Source organism: Salmo salar, chromosome ssa27 (assembly GCF_905237065.1).
Source record: "Salmo salar chromosome ssa27, Ssal_v3.1, whole genome shotgun sequence".
Classification (NCBI taxonomy): domain Eukaryota; kingdom Metazoa; phylum Chordata; class Actinopteri; order Salmoniformes; family Salmonidae; genus Salmo; species Salmo salar.
Genome location: NC_059468.1, coordinates 1,703,772 through 1,728,378, shown reverse-complemented (window position 1 = coordinate 1,728,378; position 24,607 = coordinate 1,703,772). Strand labels below are relative to the sequence as shown.

General features: G+C 44.0%; 1 protein-coding gene across 1 annotated transcript in view; it reads left to right on the top strand.

Annotated features, from left to right (window-relative positions):
- The window catches only part of LOC106588182 (histone-lysine N-methyltransferase ASH1L), a 47,630-nt gene that overhangs the window by 12,714 nt on the left and 10,309 nt on the right, over positions 1-24,607 (top strand). The window contains 13 exon segments of the mRNA XM_045709519.1: positions 2,257-2,887; positions 3,072-3,245; positions 3,381-3,475; positions 3,564-3,637; positions 3,901-3,946; positions 4,148-4,256; positions 4,496-4,702; positions 11,543-11,689; positions 13,237-13,345; positions 14,014-14,163; positions 14,555-14,625; positions 14,742-14,905; positions 16,831-16,983. Of these exon segments, the coding sequence (XP_045565475.1) occupies positions 2,257-2,887; positions 3,072-3,245; positions 3,381-3,475; positions 3,564-3,637; positions 3,901-3,946; positions 4,148-4,256; positions 4,496-4,702; positions 11,543-11,689; positions 13,237-13,345; positions 14,014-14,163; positions 14,555-14,625; positions 14,742-14,905; positions 16,831-16,983 (2,130 nt within the window).

The window sequence follows — 24,607 nt, the reverse complement described above, 5'->3', positions numbered from 1 at the left end:
ACATTAAAAATGACACAATACATTATTAACATTCATTTCTGTTGGGCACAAAATAATCTGAAACACAACCAAAACAAACAGCAAATGCATCCAACAAGTTTGTAGTCACAATGTAATAATTGCATGCTAGGAATATGGGACCAAATTCTACACTTGACTACTTTAATACACAGAAGTGAATTTTTCCCAAAATGGGTGGATGATGTACAAAAACTACTGTCATTTCTAAACGGTTCGCCCGATATGGATCAAAATACCCTCAAATTAAAATCCCTGTGCTATTGCTCTGAATGTGAATTCTGCACCAAAATCTTTCTTTGTATTTCTTTGGAATTCAACCCAAATTGAATCTGACATTGTGAAGGTTATTGAATTGTGTACCAAATTTACTTTAAAAAAAAGTTCTGCTGCTAGTGCCTCAAGAATTCAGCTTTCTGTTTGAATGATGTCCGCTTAGCTTCATTTCTTGGCAATAAGTAGTGAAATTGGCCTGGTATGCATAGTCATGAGTGTCAGTATTGATTCCAGGGTTTTGTATCCATGCAGTGACCACTTTACAAACCTCCATATGGCATAGTGAGCACTGAACACGGGGTGCGTCCCAAATGGCACCCTATTCCCTTTATAGTGCACTACTTCTGACCAGAGCCCTGGTTAAAAGTAGTGTCCTTTGTGGGGAATAGGGTGCCATTTGGGACACACCCCGTGTTCAGTGCTCACTATGCCATATGGAGGTTTGTAAAGTGGTCACTGCATGGATACAAAACCCTGGAATCAAAACTGTCACTCATGGTTATGCATACCAGGCCAATTTCAAGATATCTCTGCTGAATCTCAGTGTTCAATGACTCATTATAAACAGGGTGGTTCGAGCCCTGAATGCTGATTTGGCTGAAAGCCATGGTATATTAGACCGTATATCACGGTTAGGACCAAAAATGACTTTTTACTGTTTTAATTACATTGGTAACCAGTTTATAATAGCAATTAGGCACCTCGGGTTTTGTTGTATATGGCCAATATACCACGGCTGACTGCTGTATCCAGGCACTCTGCGTTGCGGCGTGCTCAAGAACAGTCCTTAGCCGTCGTATATTGACCATATACCACACCCCCTCGTGCCTCATTGCTTAAATGTATCCTTTACAAATCCCTTGGAGGAACACAATGCCATCCCCTGTATGTACATCTACCCTCCACCGGCCCTGACATTAGAAAGCCCTAACCAGTGATTAAGGCCTTGGCAGCATAACCCCCATAATTACTTAAACTGGCCCTGCTTTTGTGTGGTTGTCATTGTAGCCTTGTAGGATGTCCAGCGAGATGTTCTATTTCCATAAGAATAGTTTACTCGCCGTGATAGTTGAGCTGGACGTTTTGGACGTATTTCGTAGGCTTCCCCATCAAAAGCTATCAAACTGAAAGGCTGCGTGCGTCTCTGTCTTAGATCCCTGTGTAAACACTACACCTGCTCTCAGCTAATATAGGTGAACAGGGAAGACTGGGTGATTTGGGTAATGATTCAGCTCCATCAAGCTGCCTGGCTGCCATTGACTGAGATAAGTGTGTGTGTACTATGTGTGAGAAGGCCAGGTACGCTCGGTGGAAGGCTCCTGGTGAGGTGGCATGGTGTAGTTTGAACCCAGCCAGGGTAATCCAGGATTAGAGCTCAGGACACAGGGTCGTCCTGCGGTCACCACCACCATGGAGGTAGCCTAGTAGGCAGGGGGCAGAGGGTGGGATAAACCACACACAGGAGTATGAACCAGAAAAGGGGGGAGGCAGCAGGGGGGGATGCTGGAGTGGCTTGGTGTCGATTGGGCAAATTGACACAGTCCCCCTTTATTTATAGTAGGACCGTTCACTAATGTGATGGACTTAATGCAACACTTTATGGCTTGAAAGGAAAAGCTGAAAAAGTATGAAGTCGTTGTTCATTACGTGACATAGTATTTCAGTTTGCTGAGGTGGGCTTAGCCTATATGTTTATCCATAATGAGCTGCATTTTGGTGAGGGAATTGGCAGTGGATGTCAATGGCAAATGTAGTAATTTCCTTTCAATTTAAGGTTAAGCCTTGATAATTATTAGATAGCATTACAAGACCGACAGAGGAAATATGTTGGCCTAACAGTGGAACTAAGCTAGGGCTTGGAATGGATAATAAATATAAGTTTATAAGTGTCACGTTGCAGCTTATTCCTATGTTCATCATCTAATTCCCCTCTCTTCTTTCTATTTGTCTGTTTCTGTGCAGGCGGTACATCAAGTGTCCAGACCCGAGCCGACCATTCTACCCCTGAGGACCACCTCAGGCAGCACCACCACCACCCTCCTCTGTTCCACTCTTCCTCTTCCGCCTGCCTCTCTCATTGTGGACACAACTCGCCGTCCCAGGGCTGCTGCCTGGACGATGATGCCTCCCCACCACACCACTCCCACCGGGCCCAGCCCTCCAAACACAGCCTGCACCACGTCAACAAGATCCTCCGTGCAAAGAAGCTCCAGAGACAGGCGAGGACAGGCAACAACATGGTCAAGAAGAGAGGCCCCGGGCGCCCCAGGAAGCATCCCTTGCCTTCCCCGCCCCCGTCGCCACCCCCTCTGGCCGAAGTGACCCAGACCAGGCACCGGGAACGTGGAGGAGGAGCGTGGAAGGGGGACACCGTGACGGACGCGATCGAGTCGGTGATCCAGGGCCAGTTCAGGAAAGGCCAGAAGAGGAAGCACTGGGAGAGAGACAGGGAGGAGGAGGAGGAGGAGGAAGGGGAGGAGGTGGATGAACGAGCTCTGGACAGGGAGGAGAACCTGGGTGGCCTGGGGATGAGGGCCAGTGCTGAGGGAGGAAGTGGTTGGCTCACCCAAGAGGAGCTGCACAGCTTTCGCAGGTAAAACCACCACCACTACAAGCCAACACGTGATTGTAGCCTCAACGATGAGAGTGGAGAACCATGATTATGCTGCAGCTTACTTCCATAGGCAGCGCTAATCTTAGATTTTAGCAGCTGTATATATATATAGGAGACTATCAAGCCAGTCATCACTATAAACTGAGTCTTTGTTCTATTTCAGTGCTCTGGAGGGGAAACCAGATGGCCCCTCCTCCCCGGAATGTCCGGGCACCGTCTCCATGGAACAAGCTCCACCCATGCCTATAACCAGCCAACGGGAAAAGAGAGCAGCCAGGCCTCCAAAGAAGAAGTTCCAAAAGGCGGGGCTCTACTCTGATGTGTACAAGACGGCAGAGTGAGTCCCATCATAGAGAAACACAGACATGTCAAATCTGGATATACCCGGTTTTGCTTACCAAAGGTCAAACCAGGAATATTTAAGGGCATATATGGACATCTCACTCTCTTTTTGTTTCTGTTTCTCTTTCAGTCCTCGTAGTCAGCTCCTGCAGATGAAGAAAGAGAAACTGGAGTACACACCTGGGGAACACGAGTATGGGCTTTTTCCTGCCCCTATCCATGTCGGTGAGTGTTCTTGCCTGCAAGCACACACACACACACACACACACACTTTGTCATGACTTGTTACTTCATTTCTCTCTCCCCCTTTCAGGAAAGTACCTAAGACAGAAGCGCATTGATTTCCAGTTGCCTTACGACATCTTGTGGCTGTGGAAACATGACCAGGTGATCACTGCTAAGTGTTTTCCCCCTCAGAGTCGACAAGCTATAATAGCTTTAATAGGGATTTGTCCAATCTATATAAGGATTTGTCTCTTTTATGATGTAAGGCCTGCGATAGACTAGCGTCCTGTTCAGCAGGTGTACTTGAACATCAAGCTGCCTCACGATACATAAACAGGAGATGGGCTCCTGGACTATGAGCAGTTCTAGCTCGGACAAGGCTACTTACTTATGATGTAATAACCTACATTTCTTGGTGGTTTTAGCTCTACGAGAAGCCCGATGTCCCCCTTTATAAAAAGATCAGATCAAGTGAGTACACAGTCTTAAGATCCAGTCGCTTAAATTATAATGTAACCAAACGCTATTTAATGCTGTGTCCCAAATGGCACCCTGTTCCCTATATAATGCACTACCAAGTTGTGCACTATATAGGGAACAGGGTGCCATTTGGGACGCTGCCATGGTCTGGTCAAGCTATTGTGTATATGTCCTTGCCTTGTGTAACTGTAGACGTCTATGTGGATGTGAAGCCTGTCTCGGGTTATGAAGCCACCACCTGTAACTGCAGGCCTTCCGGGGAAGCCATCGACAGAGGCTGCCTTGACGAATGCCTCAACAGGTATAAACACTGGTGTTGGAGACTAAAATAGACCGGCACACTGGTATATGCTCCCAGGCGTGCTATGTTTATCTACAAGGAAAACGCTTTCGACCCTGCTTGGGTCTTCAATTCTACATAAATGTTAAGAAATCTGCCTTGGAATAGCATCTCAAGATGTGAATTTAATTTAATATGAATAAATAATCTTGGTGTCTCCCACTTGGCTGCAATATAAGTATTTTCTCCCACTCCCTCAGGATGAGCTTTGCTGAGTGCTCCCCCGGCACTTGTCCGTGCGGGGAGCAGTGTGACAACCAGCACATCCAGAGGCATGAGTGGGTGCAGTGCCTGGAGCGCTTCCGTGCCGAGGGCAAGGGCTGGGGCATCCGCACCAAGGAGCCCCTCCGCTCAGGCCAGTTCATCATTGAGTACCTGGGAGAGGTCGTCAGCGAGCACGAGTTCAGGTGAGATAGATTTGAATGCATGTATGGATATGTGGGTCATTCATACAACATGACATAAACTCATCAAAAAAAGAAACGTCCTCTCACTGTCAACTGCGTTTATTTTCAGCAAACTTAACATGTGTAAATATTTGTATGAACATAACAAGATTCAACAACTGAGACATAAACTGAACAAGTTCCACAGACATGTGACTAACAGAAATGGAATAATGTGTCCCTGAACAAAGGTGGGGTCAAAATCAAAAGTAACAGTCAGTATCTGGTGTGGCCACCAGCTGCATTAAGTACTGCAGTGCATCTCCTCCTCATGGACTGCACCAGATTTGCCAGTTCTTGCTGTGAGATGTTACCCCAGACTTTTCTGTGGGGAATGGCCCTAGCCCTCACCCTCCGATCCAACAGGTCCCAGACGTGCTCAATGGGATTGAGATCCGGGCTCTATGCTGGCCATGGCAGAACACTGACATTCCTGTCTTGCAGGAAATCACACACAGAACGAGCAGTATGGCTGGTGGCATTGTCATGCTGGAGGGTCATGTCAGGATGAGCCTGCAGGAAGGGTACCACATGAGGGAGGAGGATGTCTTCCCTGTAACGCACAGTGTTGCGATTGCCTGCAATGACAACAAGCTCAGTCCGATGATGCTGTGACACATCGCCCCAGACCATGACGGACCCTCCACCTCCAAATCGATCCCGCTCCAGAGTACAGGCCTCGGTGTAACGCTCATTCCTTCGACGATAAACGCGAATCCGACCATCACCCCTGGTGAGACAAAACCGCGACTCGTCAGTGAAGAGCACTTTTTGCCAGTCCTGTCTGGTTCAGCGACGGTGGGTTTGTGCCCATAGGCGACGCTGTAGCCGGTGATGTCTGGTGAGGACCTGCCTTACAACAGGCCTACAAGCCCTCAGTCCAGCCTCTCTCAGGCTATTGCGGACAGTCTCAGTACTGATGGAGGGATTGTGCTTTCCTGGTGTAACTCGGGCAGTTGTTGTTGCCATCCTGTACCTGTCCCGCAGGTGTAATGTTCGGATGTACCGATCCTGTGCAGCTGTTAGTGTCTTAACGACCATTCCACAGGTGCATGTTCATTAATTGTTTATGGTTCATTGAACAAGCATGGGAAACAGTGTTTCAACCCTTTACAATGAAGATCTGTGAAGTTATTTGGATTTTTACGAATTATCTTTGAAAGACAGGGTCCTGTTATTTTCACAACCGGAATTATGGGCTCATTAGCTGGCAGTACCCGGAAAGGGCTGGGTTTTGATGACTTAACAAGTTGTAGGTGTGTCGAGGCTTGACCCCCCTCACTGGCCAATCAGAACGTGCTCCATGGCAAACAATGTGGTTGCTTCAAATTGTGCATTTAGGGATTTTTTATATTTCTTTAAACGATGAGAAACAAAATCATGAAGTTACATGTGAATTCACAATGCAGATATGGTCCTGCGTATGACCTCTAGGGGGCAATGCAGTTCACTCTACCGCTGTCATGGCTACCAGATGGCGCTCACCTTACTGCTGTCTCTGCGTTGCACCTCTCCATGTTCTCATTGGTCAGTACATGGGACTTCATGTCCCACTTCTCATCAATGTGATGGCCCTTTGCAGTGGATGTATGACAGCGTGTCCATAGACATTAACAATCTGTTGTTAACCTGGGCTGGCACAATTACTGTATAACCTCGTAACCCACGGTTATGGATGAAGACCATCATGAAAATAAAATAATTGTCATAACCCTTTAAACATTTTTTTGGTGTGTGTGTTTGGAACCAACAGCTGAAGATGGGACTGCCGTGCATTTGTGCGGTTGAGTCCATTTCTCCCGTAACATGGACTCTTAACAACGTGATGAAACTTTGTTGCTCCTTGCTGAAACAAGCAAATAAGTATTTGGTTGCCTAGGCAACACCATGCAACAGCAGCGCACATAGAAATACAATGAATAGAACGTGCTTGGAACCTCTAACCTTGGCAATTTGACTGGTAAACTCATGGGTACACTCGCAATGGCTGCCTGGTATTGTGGTGCAATAATTTCCATGGTAATGTAAAATGGTAATTCAAATGATATTAACTGATGTGGCTCATGCAATGGAATGTATTTTTTGTTGAATTAACAAATCATAGCACATATTTTATTTCCTGCTTTGCTCCTATGGGTACACTTGTAACCCATTATGCCATCACTAACTTGATTGGGGACCTTCGTTCTATTCATTCTATTTCTATGCCAGTGCATCCAGTCAGAGGAGGGGAGAAAATGTGCGTAAACTCCCCCGTTAGTTTTGTTGTTGCCATTTAAATGGTTATTACGGGGACCGCAGTCATTTGGCTGGCCAATTACCGTCATCCAAAATTCCATGACTGTCTCAGCCCTATTGTTAAGGTCGCGTATGGGCTGTTTGAGAGCACACGCTTGTACTTGCAGAGCAGTCATTGCACAATTTCTCCATCCGCTGCATATCAACTGCAATCATTTCTATAATCAGCACTGTGTCATTTTCTCACGCCGTCCATTATTGCACTTCTTTTGTGTGAAGAGCCTGTCAAATGTCTGTTTTCAGGGACCTGCGCTGCTGCCAGGAACGGTTTGAGTCTCACGGTGCCTCTGTTTCAGATGGTTAAGCATTGCAACTGTACTGCCATTAGCTTAATTCCACCTTTCAAAATGTGCATTTCACCACCTTCTCATTTAACTCAGTATTGCCATATCGGACTTCCCTGCTGTCGCTTCCCTGTCTCACTCTCTGCCATTTTTCCAACCGTTAACAACGATGACGTGCGGAGGGCTTTATATCCGTGGCAAATTAAAAAAAAGACTAACTCTAATCAAATTGTAAGGTATACGCTGGGAGTCAAACAAGTGCAGGTGGTGAGTTTAATAATAAACGGAACATTGAACAATATAACAAGCACAAGTAACGTATAGACATGAAACACATAAACAATACTGACTGGGGAAAGAACCTAAGGGAGTGCCAGATATAGGGAAGGTAATAAGTTGTGATGCACCGATATGACATTTTTAGCCGATACCGATATTTGATATTTCCTTGACAAAAAAAAAACGCTGCCGATATTTCGAATTTTAGCGGCCTTTTAACCATTCTAGTACAGTTAAATAGTTAACACACACACATGGACACAGCGGTCTAAGGCACGACATTCAGTGCAAGAGGCGTCACTACAGTCCCTGTTTCGAATCCAGGCTGTATCACATCCGGCCGTGATTGGGAGTCCCATAGGGCGGCGCACAAGTGGCCCAGCGTCGTCCGGGTTTGGCCGGGGTAGGCTGTCATTTTAAATAAGAATTTGTTCTTAACTTGCCTAGTTAAATAAATAAAGGTTATACACACACACACACACACACACACACCACAAAACACTGATCAAAAAGTTATTTTGTTGGCATTTACGAATGTCCCCATTACCAGTAAAACATAATCAAAACCTATTTCTTTCACTTACTTGCTGTGCTGTTTCATTGTTCATTTGTTCAGTCATTTCACTCTCAACCAGGATTTCTATGGAGCTCCGTTTGGGTCTTTGCGTGTCAAAAGAGAAAACAATGACCAATAGATAACTCTATTTGACTAGCCACAATAAGGATTAGCCACAATAGTGGACTTTGCGGTTAGCCTTCAAAATAAAAAGTATGTCATTGACAGTGAGGTAAATCAATACAAATAGTACAATTATGCCATAATTGAATAGATCATGCTAAACGAGGTTGGAATGTTGTTATATAAAATCAACAAAAGACAATCATTTGTTAATTTGACAAAAATCTGTTGAAATCACACTGGATCTATTATACTTTAGAATTGCATTGGGGGCATACTTATTTCACTGTACAGCCCTACCTATGGATTGTGGATCAATGACATGGGGTATCAGTCTACTCAGTGACACCCAGAGAACATTAGCGTCGTAGCTATTATTGCGGGACTCTGAAACAACTGTGAATTGAGCCACATCTATTGTCAACCTATGTGTATTGAACACTATTCCCGAGGAAAAACAATACTGCGTGGATGTTTTGGAGTCTGATAAATGTATTGGGTATTGAGTAGACTTATACCCCATTTCATTGATCCCCAATCCTTAGGTAAAGCTGTACAGTGCAATATGAAGATCAATACACACAATATGCTGACTGGGGAGGTGATTTCACACAGTCACAGTCCTGCGATAAGAGCTACAACGCTAGTATTTGCGTAAACTCAGTTGTGTTCTGTAGGTGTCACCGAGTAGACTGATACCCCATTTCATTGCTTCACATTCCAACCTGGTTTAACATTATCTAGTCTAAATATGGCATGAATCCACCAATTGTAAACTTCTGCATCATGTTCAAAAAGGTACTTTTATTTTGAAGGCAAACCGCAAAGTCCACTATTGTGCCTAATCCTTATTGTGGCTAGCATCACAACACATAACCCGGTCCGGTTGAGCCTCACTAGCCAGATGAAGCTAGCTGGCTGCTTATAACGTTAGCTTTGGGCAACAGGGTTAAGTAGCTGGCTAGCTATTTATTTTCATGAACTGAAGTTCAATTTCAACAGGCGAACAACAAGTGGCAACCTAGCTAATACTTACTCACAAGGATTCCTAAATCATTGCTAAGAATAATGGAAATGACTGCAGTTTCTACCGGTCATTGTTTTCAGGCTGGTTGTATTGGTGCTAGCTAGGTACCAAGCTAAAGCTAGCTACCCCAGAAGTTGTGGTCAAACAAATGATGCTTTATTACTAACGCGGTTTCGTGGCCGGTGTTTGCTTGTTTGCAGACTTTTTTGTACAGCTTTGACAGTGCTACTGTATCTTTTTTGACATGCAAAGACCCAAACGGCGTTCCATAGTATGTCGTGAAGCTAATAGCAGTGACGCTATTACTGTGTAACTCCGGTAGGGCAACATCTGAAAAATAGCGTACTTGAGATTGTGTAACTGTGCTTGACCAATCGGCGAAAGCCAACATCACCCACGACAGAGAACGGTTGATTGTCAAAGGCAATGAATTCCAGTATCTTGGCTTTAACGGATTTCACCTTTTGAGTTGTCTCGCTGAAATGTTCTTACTCTTTCAAATGACTGCTCGACTTGTTGACTGCTCGATCCACACAGCAGACATTGTGGGCTAAGTTATGAATGCTGTGTTGCACGTGTAGCGCAAAATTTTACGTGCCGCCATTACTGCATGTACCTACGTTATATAGGTATGCACGTCAGCTTTGACATCGGTTTTGCACATCAGCGTTAAATGTTAGCATTTTTAGCTAATATTGGCTGATTCTGATATGTTCACCTATATATCGTGCATCCCTAGTAATAAGTGAGGTACTGGAGTCCAGGTGTGCCTGATGATGACGTGCAGGTGCGCATAATGATTGATGCCAGGTGTGTGTAATGATGGATCCCAGGACCGGTGACGGGAGTAGATGTGACACAAATTCTAATCAAAACAAAACAACTGGTTTTAAATAGGCTCTGTCTAAATACAGTTACAGGCACCATAATTGCTCCCCGTGGGCATATAATATTAAGGTAGACTATGGAGGCTTTTACACACATCCAAAATAATAATGGAAGCTGGCTAAAATAATCATTCAAAAGGGAATGTCGGCTCATTGTTTTGCTTCTCCCAAACTAAATCTTTCGATAAAGCTTTGGTGATTCATATGTATTTCAAAGCAATCTCATGAGCCAAACCCATTATTGATAGGCTGGGCTTTCCATGGCACTGTGTGCACATGTAGGCCTAAATGTGTTTAAATGCATAACGTTCACACTTCTATACAGAATAGGAGGCTCCTGTCAGTTGTATCCAGTGACTCCCCTATATGCGTGTAGTGTTTAAAAAAAAAAGATCTATATATAATGGAGATGTACAGACTGATAGACCCCCCCCCCATTAACCCCCCCCCCCCTACATTCTCTATAAAGAATCTGTCGTTGATATGGTGGAGGACTGAATTGTTAGGAGGATATTGGCACCCCTCCCACTTCAACGCAAGACCACTGATCTTAGACAGGTCAGGTAACGTGCTTTTGACACTTGCACCTCCTTAGTGCCATTTGAAAATAGAGCCCTTAGTCTCCCATTGACATCAATTTATAACTATGTGAAAATTCAACTTAGGGTGCGTTCGTAAATTCACTCTGGAGTGCCAGAGTGCACTCTAGGCATTAGTAAATTCAGAGCGTTGTCAGATTGTCCATTTGTAAATTCAGAGCGTTTCCCCCTCAGATCATTCAGAGCGCACACTGGACGCTCTGGCCGAGGAGTAGGGTTGATCCAAACGTTCTGACCTCACAATGCCAGTCAAGCACCCACGCTAACTGGCTAAAGTTGGCTAACTTGCTAGCTACTTCCAGACACAAACACCTCACTCTGACCATTTTACTCGCCCTAGCAGAGCTGGTTAGGCTGTTTTTATGTTATCCAGAGTGTTGGTGACTGTAACTGTGCTCCTAGCAACAATTTAATTACGCTTTTTTTGCAGAGGTTTACTGACACCGGCAATATTCAACGGGTGTTGAGCGTTCGTAAATTCATCAGTTATTCTGCGCTCTGGCACACTCAGACGAGAGTGCTCTGAAATCGGAGTAGATAGCTAGAGCGAATTTACGAACGCACCCTTAAGTGGAAGTTAGCAAGGATTCGCCGCCAAATGTATTATTCTTTCGTGTTAAATCATTAATATTTTTGTGGGCCTTTTGAATGGTTCTGTGGTGTTCATCTGTATTCCTAAACTCTGCTTTATATTCTCATATCCATGTCTTCTAATGTCCCTCTCTCTCCCCCTCTGTGTGTCCTGTAGAAGTCGCATGATGGAGCAGTACTTCTCCCACAGCGGCCAATACTGTCTGAACCTGGACAGCGGCATGGTGATCGACAGCTACCGGATGGGCAACGAGGCCCGCTTCATCAACCACAGCTGTGAACCCAACTGTGAAATGCAGAAGTGGTAAGTTATTAGGACTACTACTAATACTTCAACAACATGCCATTTCGCAGATGCTTTTATCCAGACCGTCTGAGCGGGAATAGAACTTGCGATCCTTGGCATTATAAGCCCCATGCTCTACCAACTTAGCCACACAGTTCAACTCTAGTAGTGTTTGGGGTTCACTTAGGAATGGTTTCCTGGACACAGACCGAGCCAACCGACATGCTTGCGCACTTGCTACTTACTGAAAAGCATGTTCAATGGATATTCTCCATTGAAAGTCCTTAGGCTAATGTCCAGGACACCACCTCTAGTACAGTAGACAGTCTGTTAATAACACACAATGGTACGATTTACTAAGTGTCTATAAAGCTTGTTATTTTTTACAAGGAATAATACATGAAAGGTAGAACACAAGTTAAACCAAGGTTACGATATTGAAAGTAAGTAAAACAGGAGGACCTCAACATGTTAAACCCACCGTTTAAGTGAAGAGGAATTTCAGCAACTCTTGGAGGACAGTTGAAGTTAATAAAAAGCTTCTTTATTGTTAAAAGTTGTGTTAATACCAAAAGGGCCTGAACACAGACTGTAAAAACGGTTAACGACCTTTGAGAAAAGACACCTGTTTTCCTTCTTGAATGTCCAGTGAGTAAACTAGGACACAGCGATCTAACAACTGTCTCTCTGTAGTGCTGTGGGGTGTTGTGGAGTGGGCCTTTCCAGCATGAAGCCAGTCCTCCATCTTGTCACAGAATAGTGATTATACGACGTTGTAGCTGGGGTCTTGGATACAGCTGTGTTAGTGCCCCTAGACAATGTGCTGAAACTGCTTTTTGTCCTCCCAGAAAGAGTACATTAGACAGCAAAGTGCAGCCTACACGGTTGTACTGTGCAGGGAGATTAAAAAAGTGTGTTCCCGAAATGGCACCCTATTCCCTGTATAGTGCACTTTTGACCAGAGCCCTATGCACTGGCTGTGCCCTATGCTCAAGTTCAAATCAAATCAAAGTTTATTTGTCACGTGCGCCGAATACAACAGGTGTAGACCTTACAATGAAATGCTTACTTACCTTTTTTGCGCAATTGGTTGGAGCCTGTATTAGGTGAACAATAGGTAGGTAAAGAAATAAAACAACAGTAAAAAGACAGGCTATATACAGTAGAGAGGCTATATACAGTAGCGAGGCTACATACAGACACCGGTTAGTCAGGCTGATTGAGGTAGTATGTACATGTAGATATGGTTAAAGTGACTATGCATATATGATAACCAGAGAGTAGCAGTAGTGTAAAAGAGGGGTTGGCGGGCGGGACACAATGCAGATAGCCCGGTTAGCCAATGTGCGGGAGCACTGGTTGGTCGGCCCAATTGAGGTAGTATGTACATGAATGTATAGTTAAAGTGACTATGCATATATGCTAAACAGAGAGTAGCAGCAGCGTAAAAAGAGGGGTGGGGGGAGGCACACAATGCAAATAGTCCGGGTAGCTATTTCATAGCCTGCCTGGGCAAATCTGAGTTCTCCCTCACTCTTCTTCCCTCGTGTCTGTTGCTCCTGCAGGTCAGTGAATGGGGTGTACAGGATCGGCCTCTTTGCCCTCAAGGACATGAGCAGCGGCACGGAGCTCACCTACGACTATAACTTCCACTCCTTCAACACCGAAGAGCAGGTGGGTGTGGCGGCACATGAACCATTTTCCCCGATCCACTCCGTTACAGCCCCAATTTAGCCTTGTTCCAGATCGGTTTGTGCCGCAGCAAAAAATCTATCTTGGTCGTTTTAGCATCCAAGAGCCCACTCTCCACTGGGTTTGGGTTTCGATCTCAATTTTCCCACACCTGTTCCCTTTTCCTGTTTTTGGCACACACTTCACATTCCTTTACCTGTGTCACCTCTTACCTTGAACTTCTCTCCCCTTTCATCCCCCCTCTACTGCTGCTTACTTCTCTTGCTCTCTCTCTACTTCCCTCTCTTACTGTACTCCCCTCTCTCTACTCCCCTCTCTCTTGCTCTCCCTCTCTCTCTCTACTCCCATCTCTCTCTCTATCTACTCCCCTCTCTCTCCCCCCCTCTCTACTCCCCTCTGTCTCTACTCCCCTCTTTCTTTACTCCCCTCGCTCTCTCTACTCCCCTCGCTCTCTCTAATTCCCCCTCTCTACTCCCCTCTTTCTCTACTCCCCTCTTTCTTTACTCCCCTCGCTCTCTCTACTCCCATCTCTCTCTCTATCTACTCCCCTCTCTCTCTACTCCCCTCTCTCTCTCGCTCTCTCTACTCCCCTCTCTCTCGCTCTCTCTACTCCGCTCTCTCGCTCTCTCTCTCTCTCGCTCTCTCTACAGCAAGTGTGTAAATGTGGCTCGGAGGGCTGCCGGGGCATCATCGGAGGGAAAAGCCAGCGAATCAACGGGATGCCTGGAAAAACAGGCGGGGCACGGCGGCTGGGTCGACTCAAGGAGAAACGCAAGTCCAAGCACCAGCTGAAAAAACGAGTGCGTGTAAGGGAGAGAGACTAGAGGAAATGTAATATCAGGTGTCTTGCTACTGCCGCTACAATGGGTCTTTGATATTTACCGTCATCAAACGTTTTAACACAGCGTTTTTATGGAGCCTAAAGGCAAAGACATTGTATTCTGGTCCTAAATCAGTCAAGTTTTTGCCATGTCTTTAGCTCTGTAACTTAGAGAGCGGCTAAGTTTATTTTAAGGGCACTGTGTATGTAGAACAGAGTGATTCTTTGTCTCAAAGGAGCTTTTTGTGGGGCGGAAGGTTCGATTAAAAAAATGACACAATGGACTTGAATAGTTAGAGGGCTGGACTGAACAGCAGCATATGATCAGTACTCCTTTATCTCTAACTTTCCCCCTCTTCTCTTTTCCCAAGGAGGAGGATTCAAGTGACAGCAGCAAGTTTTATCCCCACCTTCTTATGAAACCCATGTCCAACAGAGAGAGGTACACACACAGCACACGTGCCAAACACACCCCATCCACCCTTCACGCACACATACCCACGCAAACAGAACACACACACTCACCACTGTCTCTCTCTCTCACTCTCTGTGGCTCAGGAACTTTGTGCTGAAGCACTGTGTGTTCCTACTGAGGAACTGGGAGAAGATGAGGGAGAAGCAGGAGCTGTTGAAGAGGGAGGGCGAGAGGGAGGCCAGTGGCGGCCTGTCCATCTACACACGCTGGGGAGGAGTCATCCGCGACGACGGAAACATCAAGTCAGGTGTGTGTGTGTGTGTGTGTGTGTGTGTGTGTGTGTGTGTGTGTGTGTGTGTGTGTGTGTGAGGAGTCAAAGGTGTGTGAGACCCACATGTGCAGGAGAACAGAACTAGAATGAATAGAATAATCATTCTACACTGAACAGAAATATGAACGCAACAGGTAAAGTGTTGGTCCCATGTTTCATGAGCTGAAATAAAAGATCCCAGAAATGTCAAACATTTTGTGCAGAAATTAGTTTACATTCCTGTTAGTGAGCATTTCTCCTTTGCCCAGATAACCATCCACCTGACAGTTGTGGCAAATCAAGAAGCTGATTAAACAGCATGATCATTACACAGGTGCACCTTGTACTGTTGACAATAAAAGGCTAATCTAAAATGTGCAGTTTTGTCACAAAACCCAATGCCACAGATGCCTCAAGTTTTGAGGGAGCGTGCAATTGGCATGCTAACTGCAGGAATGTCCACCAGAGTGGTTGCCAGAGAATTGAATGTTCATTTCTCTACTATAAGCCGCCTCAAACAAAAACATCATTTTTGAGAATTTGGCAGTACGTCCAACCGACCTCACATCCACAGACCACGTGTAACCACACCAGCCCAGGACCTCCACATCAGGCTTCTTCACCTGCGGGCTCGTCTGAGGCCAGCCACCCGGACAGCTGATGAAACTGAGGAGTATTTCTGTCTCTAATAAAGCCCTTTTGTGGGGTAAAACTCATTCTGATTGGCCCATGCTGAGTCATGTGAAATCCAGAGATTAGGGCCTAATGAATTTATTTCAATTGGCTGATTTCCTTACAGTTCATTTAACTCAGTAAAATCATTGAAATATACTGCTCAAAAAAATAAAGGGAACACTAAAATAACACATCCTATATCTGAATGAATGAAATAATCTTATTAAATACTTTTTTCTTTACATAGTTGAATGTGCTGACAACAAAATCACGCAAAAAAAATCTATGGAAATCCAATTGATCAACCCATGGAGGTCTGGATCTGTAAGCACAACCCCCACCTGTGGACGTTGGGCCCTCATACCACCCTCATGGAGTCTGTTTCTGACCGTTTGAGCAGACACATGCACATTTGTGGCCTGCTGGAGGTCATTTTGCAGGGCTCTGGCAGTGCTCCTCCTGCTCCTCCTTGCACAAAGGCGGAGGTAGCGGTCCTGCTGCTGGGTTGTTGCCCTCCTACAGCCTCCTCCACGTCTCCTGATGTACTGGCCTGTCTCCTGGTAGCGCCTCCATGCTCTGGACACTACGTGACAGACACAGCAAACCTTCTTGCCACAGCTCGCATTGATGTGCCATCCTGGATGAGCTGCACTACCTGAGCCACTTGTGTGGGTTGTAGACTCCGTCTCATGCTACCACTAGAGTGAAAGCACCGCCAGCATTCAAAAGTGACCAAAACATCAGCCAGGAAGCATAGGAACTGAGAAGTGGTCTGTGGTCACCACCTGCAGAACCACTCCTTGATTGGGGGTGTCTTGCTAATTGCCTATAATTTCCACCTGTTGTCTATTCCATTTGCACAACAGCATGTGAAATTTATTGTCAATCAGTGTTGCTTCCTAAGTGGACAGTTTGATTTCACAGAAGTGTGATTGACTTGGGAGTTACATTGTGTTGTTTAAGTGTTCCCTTTATTTTTTTGAGCAGTGTATATTTTTGCTCAGTATATTTCTATATGCAGGAATGTGCCAGGGGTAAGTTTTCCCAAAAGCTTTGTAGCACTAAGATAATATTTCATCCTTTCCCTACAATAGACTGATGATGACGTTAGTGCTACACAGCTTTTCGGAGAAACCCCAGTTAAATCCGGAATATGAATGCTGTTTTTTGTATGTGGCGTCAAGGGGAGTGTTTGTGATGGCTTGTCGACTCAATCGCTCTGTGCGTGTGTTCCTTTGTCACCGCAGACGTGTTCCTGACACAGTTCTCGGCGCTGCAGACGTCCCGGTCGGTGCGCACACGGAGGCTGGCGGCGGCCGAGGAGAACACGGAGGTCACCCGCACCGCCCGCCTGGCGCACATCTTCAAGGAGATCTGTGACATGATCACCAGCTACAAGGGTCAGTGACACACCCACACATGCAACACATACACACATTTGTGCTCGCGCACACATCTAACACGCTTACACACACACCTTTATTTAACTAGGCAAGTCAAATTCTTATTTACACTGACGGGATATAATATTAGCACAATGAATAGGCCTACACTACAAATGGAACAACATTTTTAACACATCTGATTTGTACATAATACATTCAGTGACCATACCATAATCATTTTGATTTAAATACGCTAAATAAAATCACCATGTCTCAATAAAAAAATAAATGGTCTATTTTTCTGTGCGTTGATTGGTGGGAAAAACAGGTCTACTAGCCTACTGTAGGCTACACTACTTTTTTTACGTCAATATTCATTCAGATCCATTAGCTTGTATCAATAGTATCAAAAGAAAGGTAGATAAGGAAAATCTAAGTTTCAGGGAAGAATGTACAGAGAGATATGCGTTCATCTCACCATCTTTTCCCAATGCGAAGCCAGTGTGTTTTATTTGCAATGAAAATGTCACTGTTTGCAAATAGTTCAATCTCAGAAGTCATTATTAATCTAAGCATGGAACTTTCAAGTGGCCTTCCCGCCCCAGACGGTGGCCCGAAGCAGGAACGTTGAAGCGTTAACTGCAAGCTACACGCACAGCTTTTTGGGCTGACATTCTGTCACTTAAACGGGTTAAATCTGCAGTTTACAAGGAAGAAGGAAAACCCCTGTGGACATGGTGGAAAAACTTGAGGCCTTTACTAGGAAGCTTGAGTTGTTCGATTTGGACTTGTCATCTGGAAGGCTACTACACTTCAGCACACTGAAGGAACAACAGGCATGGGACCAGGCCGCAGCATTGTCACACAGGGGATGGAAGATTTCATCAAGCAGCTGAGGGACAACTTCTCCACCAGATTTGAAGACTACAGCATGCCCAAGGATATCATTGCGTTTGTACGTGATCCTCTCACAGTCCGCCCAGGCGGAGAATACTCCTCCCTTGCTAAGAAAACGATACCGTCGCTGGACGAGGCCGCAATTCAAACTGAACTGATTGAATACCAGACATCGAGCCAGATCAGAGATGCGATCAGTAGTAGTAGTAGTAGTCCTTGTGTGTGTTTTGGCATGCTCAGAGGAATACAGCACAATATAGAAACTTGCATTTTATGTGCTAACAATGTTTGGATCGATTTACACCTGTGAGTCGTTGTCCTCTATGAACATAATATAGACTCACGACAGGAACCGGCTTTCACTTAAGTCAATCGAGGACTGCCTGCGCATCAAAATCTCATCCATCTCACCCGACATCCACAAGATCGTGTCCGAGGGGAAATGCAACTTTTCACTTTAAGTACAGTAAGTAACTTAGTGGCCTATATGACTGTAGTTTAGTAAATTCTAGCATTATTGTGAGTGCTTATCCAAGGATATTTAGTTCTCAAGCTGACAGTATTTTCTGTTTGTTCTGTCTTTACAGGAGCAGGCTATCCCAATACAGACATTCAGACACAAACATCAATTTGTTTTCTTTCAATTATTGTTTTATGTAGGATGCTACCTTTTTGGCCAGTTGCAGTTGTAATTAGGGCTAATAAAAACAAATCCTGCTTCTATTAGTCCATATATTTTCTTATTGTGGAAGGTGTTGTTAAGCCTCATAGCCTACCTTAGCCAGTTAAGTTATTTAATGTAGGCCTAGGCTCGGATGAAATAGACTCCAATTAAGCCCTCTTGTTGTTTGTTTGTAAAGTCAAATTAAAATGAAGATTATTGTTGAAGTTAATTACTTGACTGGTGTAGTTTTTCTCCATCTGTTGCTGTGCAACACTTGCATAACAAGTTAGTTACAGTACCAGTCAAAAGTTTGGACACACCTACTCGTTCGGTTTTTCTTTCTTTTTAAAATGTTTCTACATTGTAGAATAATAGTGATGACATCAAAACTATGAAATAACACATATGGAATCATGTAGTAACCAAAAAAGTGTTAAACAAATCTAAATATATATATATTTTTTATTCTTCAAAGTAGCCACCCTTTGCCTTGATGACAGCTTTGCACACTCTTGGTATTCTATCAGCCAGCTTCACCTGGAATGCTTTTCCAACAGTCTTGAAGGAGTTTCCACTAGGGTTACACGATATATCGGTGAACATATCGGAATCGGACGATATTAGCTAAAAATGCCAACACCGGTATCGGCCCGATGTGTAGTTTAACGCCGATGTGCAAAACCGATGTCAAAGCTGACGTGCATACCTATATAACATAGGTACATGACGTAATGACGGCACGTAAAATGTTGCACTACACGTGCAACACAGCATTCCTAACCTAGCCCACAATGTCTGCTGTGTGGATCGAGCAGTCAACAAGTCGAGCAGTCATTTGAAAGAGTAAGAGAATTTCAGCGAGACAACTCAAAAGGCGAAATCCATTAACGCCAAGATAATGGATTTCATTGCCCTTGACAATCAACCATTCTCTGTCGTGGGTGATGTTGGCTTTCGTGACTGGTCGAGCACTGGTACACACTACCAAGTGCGCTATTTTTCAGATGTTGCCCTACTGGAGTTACACAATAATAGCGTCACTGCTATTAGCTTCACGACATACTATGGAATGCCGTTTGGGTCTTTGCGTGTCAAAAAAGATACACGTCAAATAATACTATTTGACAATAACACTATTTGACGCGTTAAATAACACAGTTCTCTTATAGAATGTTGTGTGTTATGAATTTGCACGTGCAAGCCAAGCACCACCACTACTATCAGTAGCACTGTCAAAGCTGCAAACAAGCAAACACCGGCCACGAACAATGTGTTTACAATACCACGTTGGTAATAAAGCATTATTTGTTTGACCGCAACTTCTGGGGTAGCTAGCTACCTTTAGCTTGGTACCTAGCTAGCACCAATACAACCAGCCTGACAACAATGACCAGTAGAAATTGCAGTCATTTTCATTCTTAGCAATGATTTAGGAATCCTTGTGAGTAAGTATTAGCAAGGTAGCCACTTGTTGTTTGCCTATTGAAATTGAACTTCAGTTCATGAAAATAAATAGCTAGTCAGCTACTTAACCCTGTTGCCCAAAGCTAACGTTATAAGCAGCCAGCTAGCTAGCTTAATCTGGCTAGTAAGGCTCCACCGAACCGGTTATGTGTTGTGATGCTAGCCACAATAAGGGTTAGGCACAATAGTGGACTTTGCGGTTTGCCTTCAAAATAAAAGTACCTTTTTGAACATGATGCAGAAGTTTACAATTGGTGGATTCATGCCATATTTAGACTAGATAATGTTAAACCAGGTTGGAATGTGAAGCAATGAAATGGGGTATCAGTCTACTCGGTGACACCTACAGAACACAACTGAGTTTACGCAAATACTAGCGTTGTAGCTCTTATCGCAGGACTGTGACTGTGTGAAATCACCTCCCCAGTCAGCATATTGTGTGTATTGATCTTCATATTGCACTGTACAGCTTTACCTAAGGATTGGGGATCAATGAAATGGGGTATAAGTCTACTCAATACCCAATACATTTATCAGACTCCAAAACATCCACGCAGTATTGTTTTTCCTCGGGAATAGTGTTCAATACACATAGGTTGACAATAGATGTGGCTCAATTCACAGTTTTTTCAGAGTCCCGCAATAATAGCTACGACGCTAATGTTCTCTGGGTGTCACTGAGTAGACTGATACCCCATGTCATTGATCCACAATCCATAGGTAGGGCTGTACAGTGAAATAAGTATGCCCCCAATGCAATTCTAAAGTATAATCCATCCGGTGTGATTTCAACAGATTTTTGTCAAATTAACATATTATTGTCTTTTGTTGATTTTATATAACAACATTCCAACCTCGTTTAGCATGATCTATTCAATTATGGCATAATTGTACTATTTGGATTGATTTGCATCACTGTCAATGACATACTTTTTATTTTGAAGGCTAAGTGCTAATTGTGGCTAATCCTTATTGTGGCTAGCTTCACATAAATGGGTGCGACCACCATTAATCAAATAACAACTGTCTTATAAATTAGGGTTATTTTAGATGATGATACCTAGCTATATAGTTAGCTTGCTAACTATAGCTACTGAAACAGATTGTCGATTTGCTATGTTATTGGGGAAGAACATTGCTTGCATCCATGAGCTAGCTAGCTTTTTTTATGACCAGCACTGATGGTGCGCGAGACAAATTTACCAGCATCATATCATACGTATCGATGAATCGTTGTGGCATATGAAATACGAGGGATAGTGTAATCAATGTGTAATAACTATGTAAAAGTATTACGTGACGTGCAGTCATATTTAGGTCCTGATTGTTGACCAATCTTATTTCACACGTCAAATAGTGTTATTTGATGTGTATCTTTTTTGACACGCAAAGACCCGACTGAACAAATGAACAATGAAACAGCACAGCAAGTAAGTGAAAGAAAAAGGTTTTGATTTGACTGGTAATGGGGACATACGGAAATGTCAACAAAATAACTTTTTGGCCATTGTGGTGTGTGTGTAACCTTTATTTAACTAGGCAAGTCAGTTAAGAACAAATTCTTATTCACAATGACGGCCTACCCCGGCCAAACCCGGACAACGCTGGTCCAATTGTGCACTGCCCTATGGGACTCCCAATCACAGCCGGATGTGATACAGCCTGGATTCGAACCAGGGACTGTAGTGACGCCTCTTGCACTGAGATGCAGTGCCTTAGACCGCTGCGTCCGTGTGTGTGTGTTAACTATTTAACTGTACAAAAAAATGTCATATCAGTGCATCACTAGTTCCTGTATATGCTGAGCGCTTGTTGGCGGCATTTCCTTCACTCTGCGATCCAACTCATCCCAAACCATCTCAATTGGGTTGAGGTCGGGTGCTTGTGGAGGCCAGGTCATCTGATGCAGCACTCCATCACTCTCCTTGGTCAAATAGCCCTTATACAGCTTGGAGGTGTGTTGGGTCATTGTCATGTTGAAAAATAAATGATAGTCCAACTAAGCGCAAACCAGATGGGATGGTGTACCGCTGCAGAATGCTGTGATAGCCATGCTGGTTAAGTGTGCCTTGAATTCTAAATAAATCACTGACAGTGTCACCAGCAAAGCACCCCCACACCATCACACACTCTCCTCCATGCTTCATGATGGGAACCAGACATGCAGAGATCATCCGTTCACCTACTCTGTCTCACAAAGACACAGCGGTTGGAAACAAAAAATCTCAAATTTGGACTCATCAGACCAAAGGACAGATTTCCACCGGTCTAATGTCCATTGCTCGTGTTTCTTGGTCCAAGCAAGTCTCTTCTTCTTATTGGGGTCCTTTAGTAGTGGTTTCTTTGCAGCGATTCAACTATGAAGGCCTGATTCACACCGTCCTCAGAACAGTTGATGTTGAGATGTGTCTGTTACTTGAACTCTGTGAAGCATTTATGTGGGCTGCAATTTCTGAGGTTGGTAACTCTAGTGAACTTATCCTCTGCAGCAGAGGTAACTCTGGGTCTTCTTTTCCTGTAGCGGTCCTCGTGAGAGCCCGTTTCATCATTGCGCTTGATGGTTTTTGCGACTGCACTTGAAGAAACTTTAAAAGTTCTTGAAATTTTCCAGATTGACTGACCTTCATGTCTTAAAGTAATGATGGACTGTTGTTTCTCTTTGCTTATTTGAGCTGTTCTTGCCATAATATGGACTTGGTCTTTTACCAAATAGGGCGATTTTCTTTATACCACCCCTACCTTGTCACAACACAACTGATTGGCTCAAACGCATTAAGAAGGAAAGAAATTCCACAAATTAACTTTTAACAAGGCACACCTGTTTATTGAAATTCATTCCAGGTGACTACCTCATGAAGCTGGTTGAGAGAATGCCAAGAGTGTGCAAAGCTGTCATCAAGACAAAGGGTGGCTACTTTCTTTTTTTTCCTTTTTAATCTTTGCCAAGATTGTAGCGTCATACCCAAGACTCGAGGCGGTAATTTTATGCCAAAGGTGCTTGAACTAAGTACTGAGTAAAGGGTCTGAATACCTATGTAAATGGTTTATTTCAGTTGAATTTTGTTTATTTTATCGTTCTAGAATAAGTCTGTGGAAATAGTCAAGGGGTCTGAATACTTTCTGAATATAGTGTATTTCCACAATGGGGTTGGAATAATATTATGAAAATCATGATACTGCCCTTTTAGTGTAAGCACTGTTGGAAAATTCTGCCTGATATTTCCGCCTGTTGGTGGGATGGAGTTTTATGCCTGCCTGTTGACTGGTCTCTTAATTAATTACATTAGTTACTAAACCAATTAGAAAGAGTTCCAAACCTCTGCCAATAACAGGTAGTTTTCATTTTTTTTCCAAAATTCTTGATTGAGATATTGCTATGCGCTAAGAAGCTTTTGTTTTGTTTTTTTATGAAAAAAATATCACAGTAAGGTACTTTGTTACACAGAAATGATTTGATATTGAGATAAAAACATCTGCATTGGTCCTTTAATGCATAGGCTACCTTCAAGTTTATTTGCAAATGTACCTGCAAGATGTTGCTTATGGTTCTCTCACCTCAAGTTAAATATATCCCACCCCAGGATTGAGAAAAAATGTTGGTCCCATGTTAATGTGATGAAATGAAAAAAATCCCTGAAATTTTCCATGCGAACAAAGGCTTATTTTGCTAAAATGTTGTGCCCAAATTTGTTTACTTAAATACTTTGTTTTTTTAAAATACTGTTGGTGCGTATTTGTCCTTTGCCACCTGACAGGTGTGGCATGTCGGGGGGCTGGTTGAACGGCACGATCATTACGCGGGTGCGCCTTGTGCTCTGGACAATAAGGGGCCGCTGAGGTGTGCGGTTTTGTCGCGCAGCACGATGCCACGGGTGTCTCGGGTTTTGGGGGAGCGTGCAACTGGCATGCTGGCTGCGGGGATGTCCACCAGAGCTGTTGCCTGCTAACTGGGTGTTGATTTCTCTACCATAAGCTGCATCCACAGAGGAGTGTTTCTGTATGTAATGGGGCCCTTTTGAGTGGAGGGGGATCGTTCTGGTTGGCTGGGCCTGGCTCCCCAGCGGGTGGCTGCGCCCCTGCCCGTCATGTGATATCCATGGATTGGAGACGGATTAGTTTGTTTCGGTTGGCTTGTTTCCTTATGTGGACTGTGTCTCAGTGGAAACGTAGAAATTGTTACATTTATATTTTTGTTCCGTATATTAAGGTGGTGTGAAAAACTGCAGATCTACATAGAAAGGGGCCTGAATGGAGATGCACAACAAAAAGCATCCTTTATTTCCTTGTTACAAACACAAACGACCCAGCCCAAACAATGTGGTAGCGTTTTCACTCAGAGGACTTTTAACAAAGGCTCCTTTTTATCCGACTTCATCGCCCTCGTTGTTATATTGTGAAACCACCAGCTACATCAGATAAGCTAAAAATAATGGTTATATGAACACTCACAAAGCAGGTTGAAAGTTAGTGACAGGAAACCATGTGATGTTGAGAAGCAGCTGTCACACATAATTAACTACACAGTCAGTCACTGCGTAGTTACAAAGATCTAAAAGTAATTTCAGTCAGGTTCATTGTCGGGTTAAAATGAAATAACAGCTCAATGTTTATTGA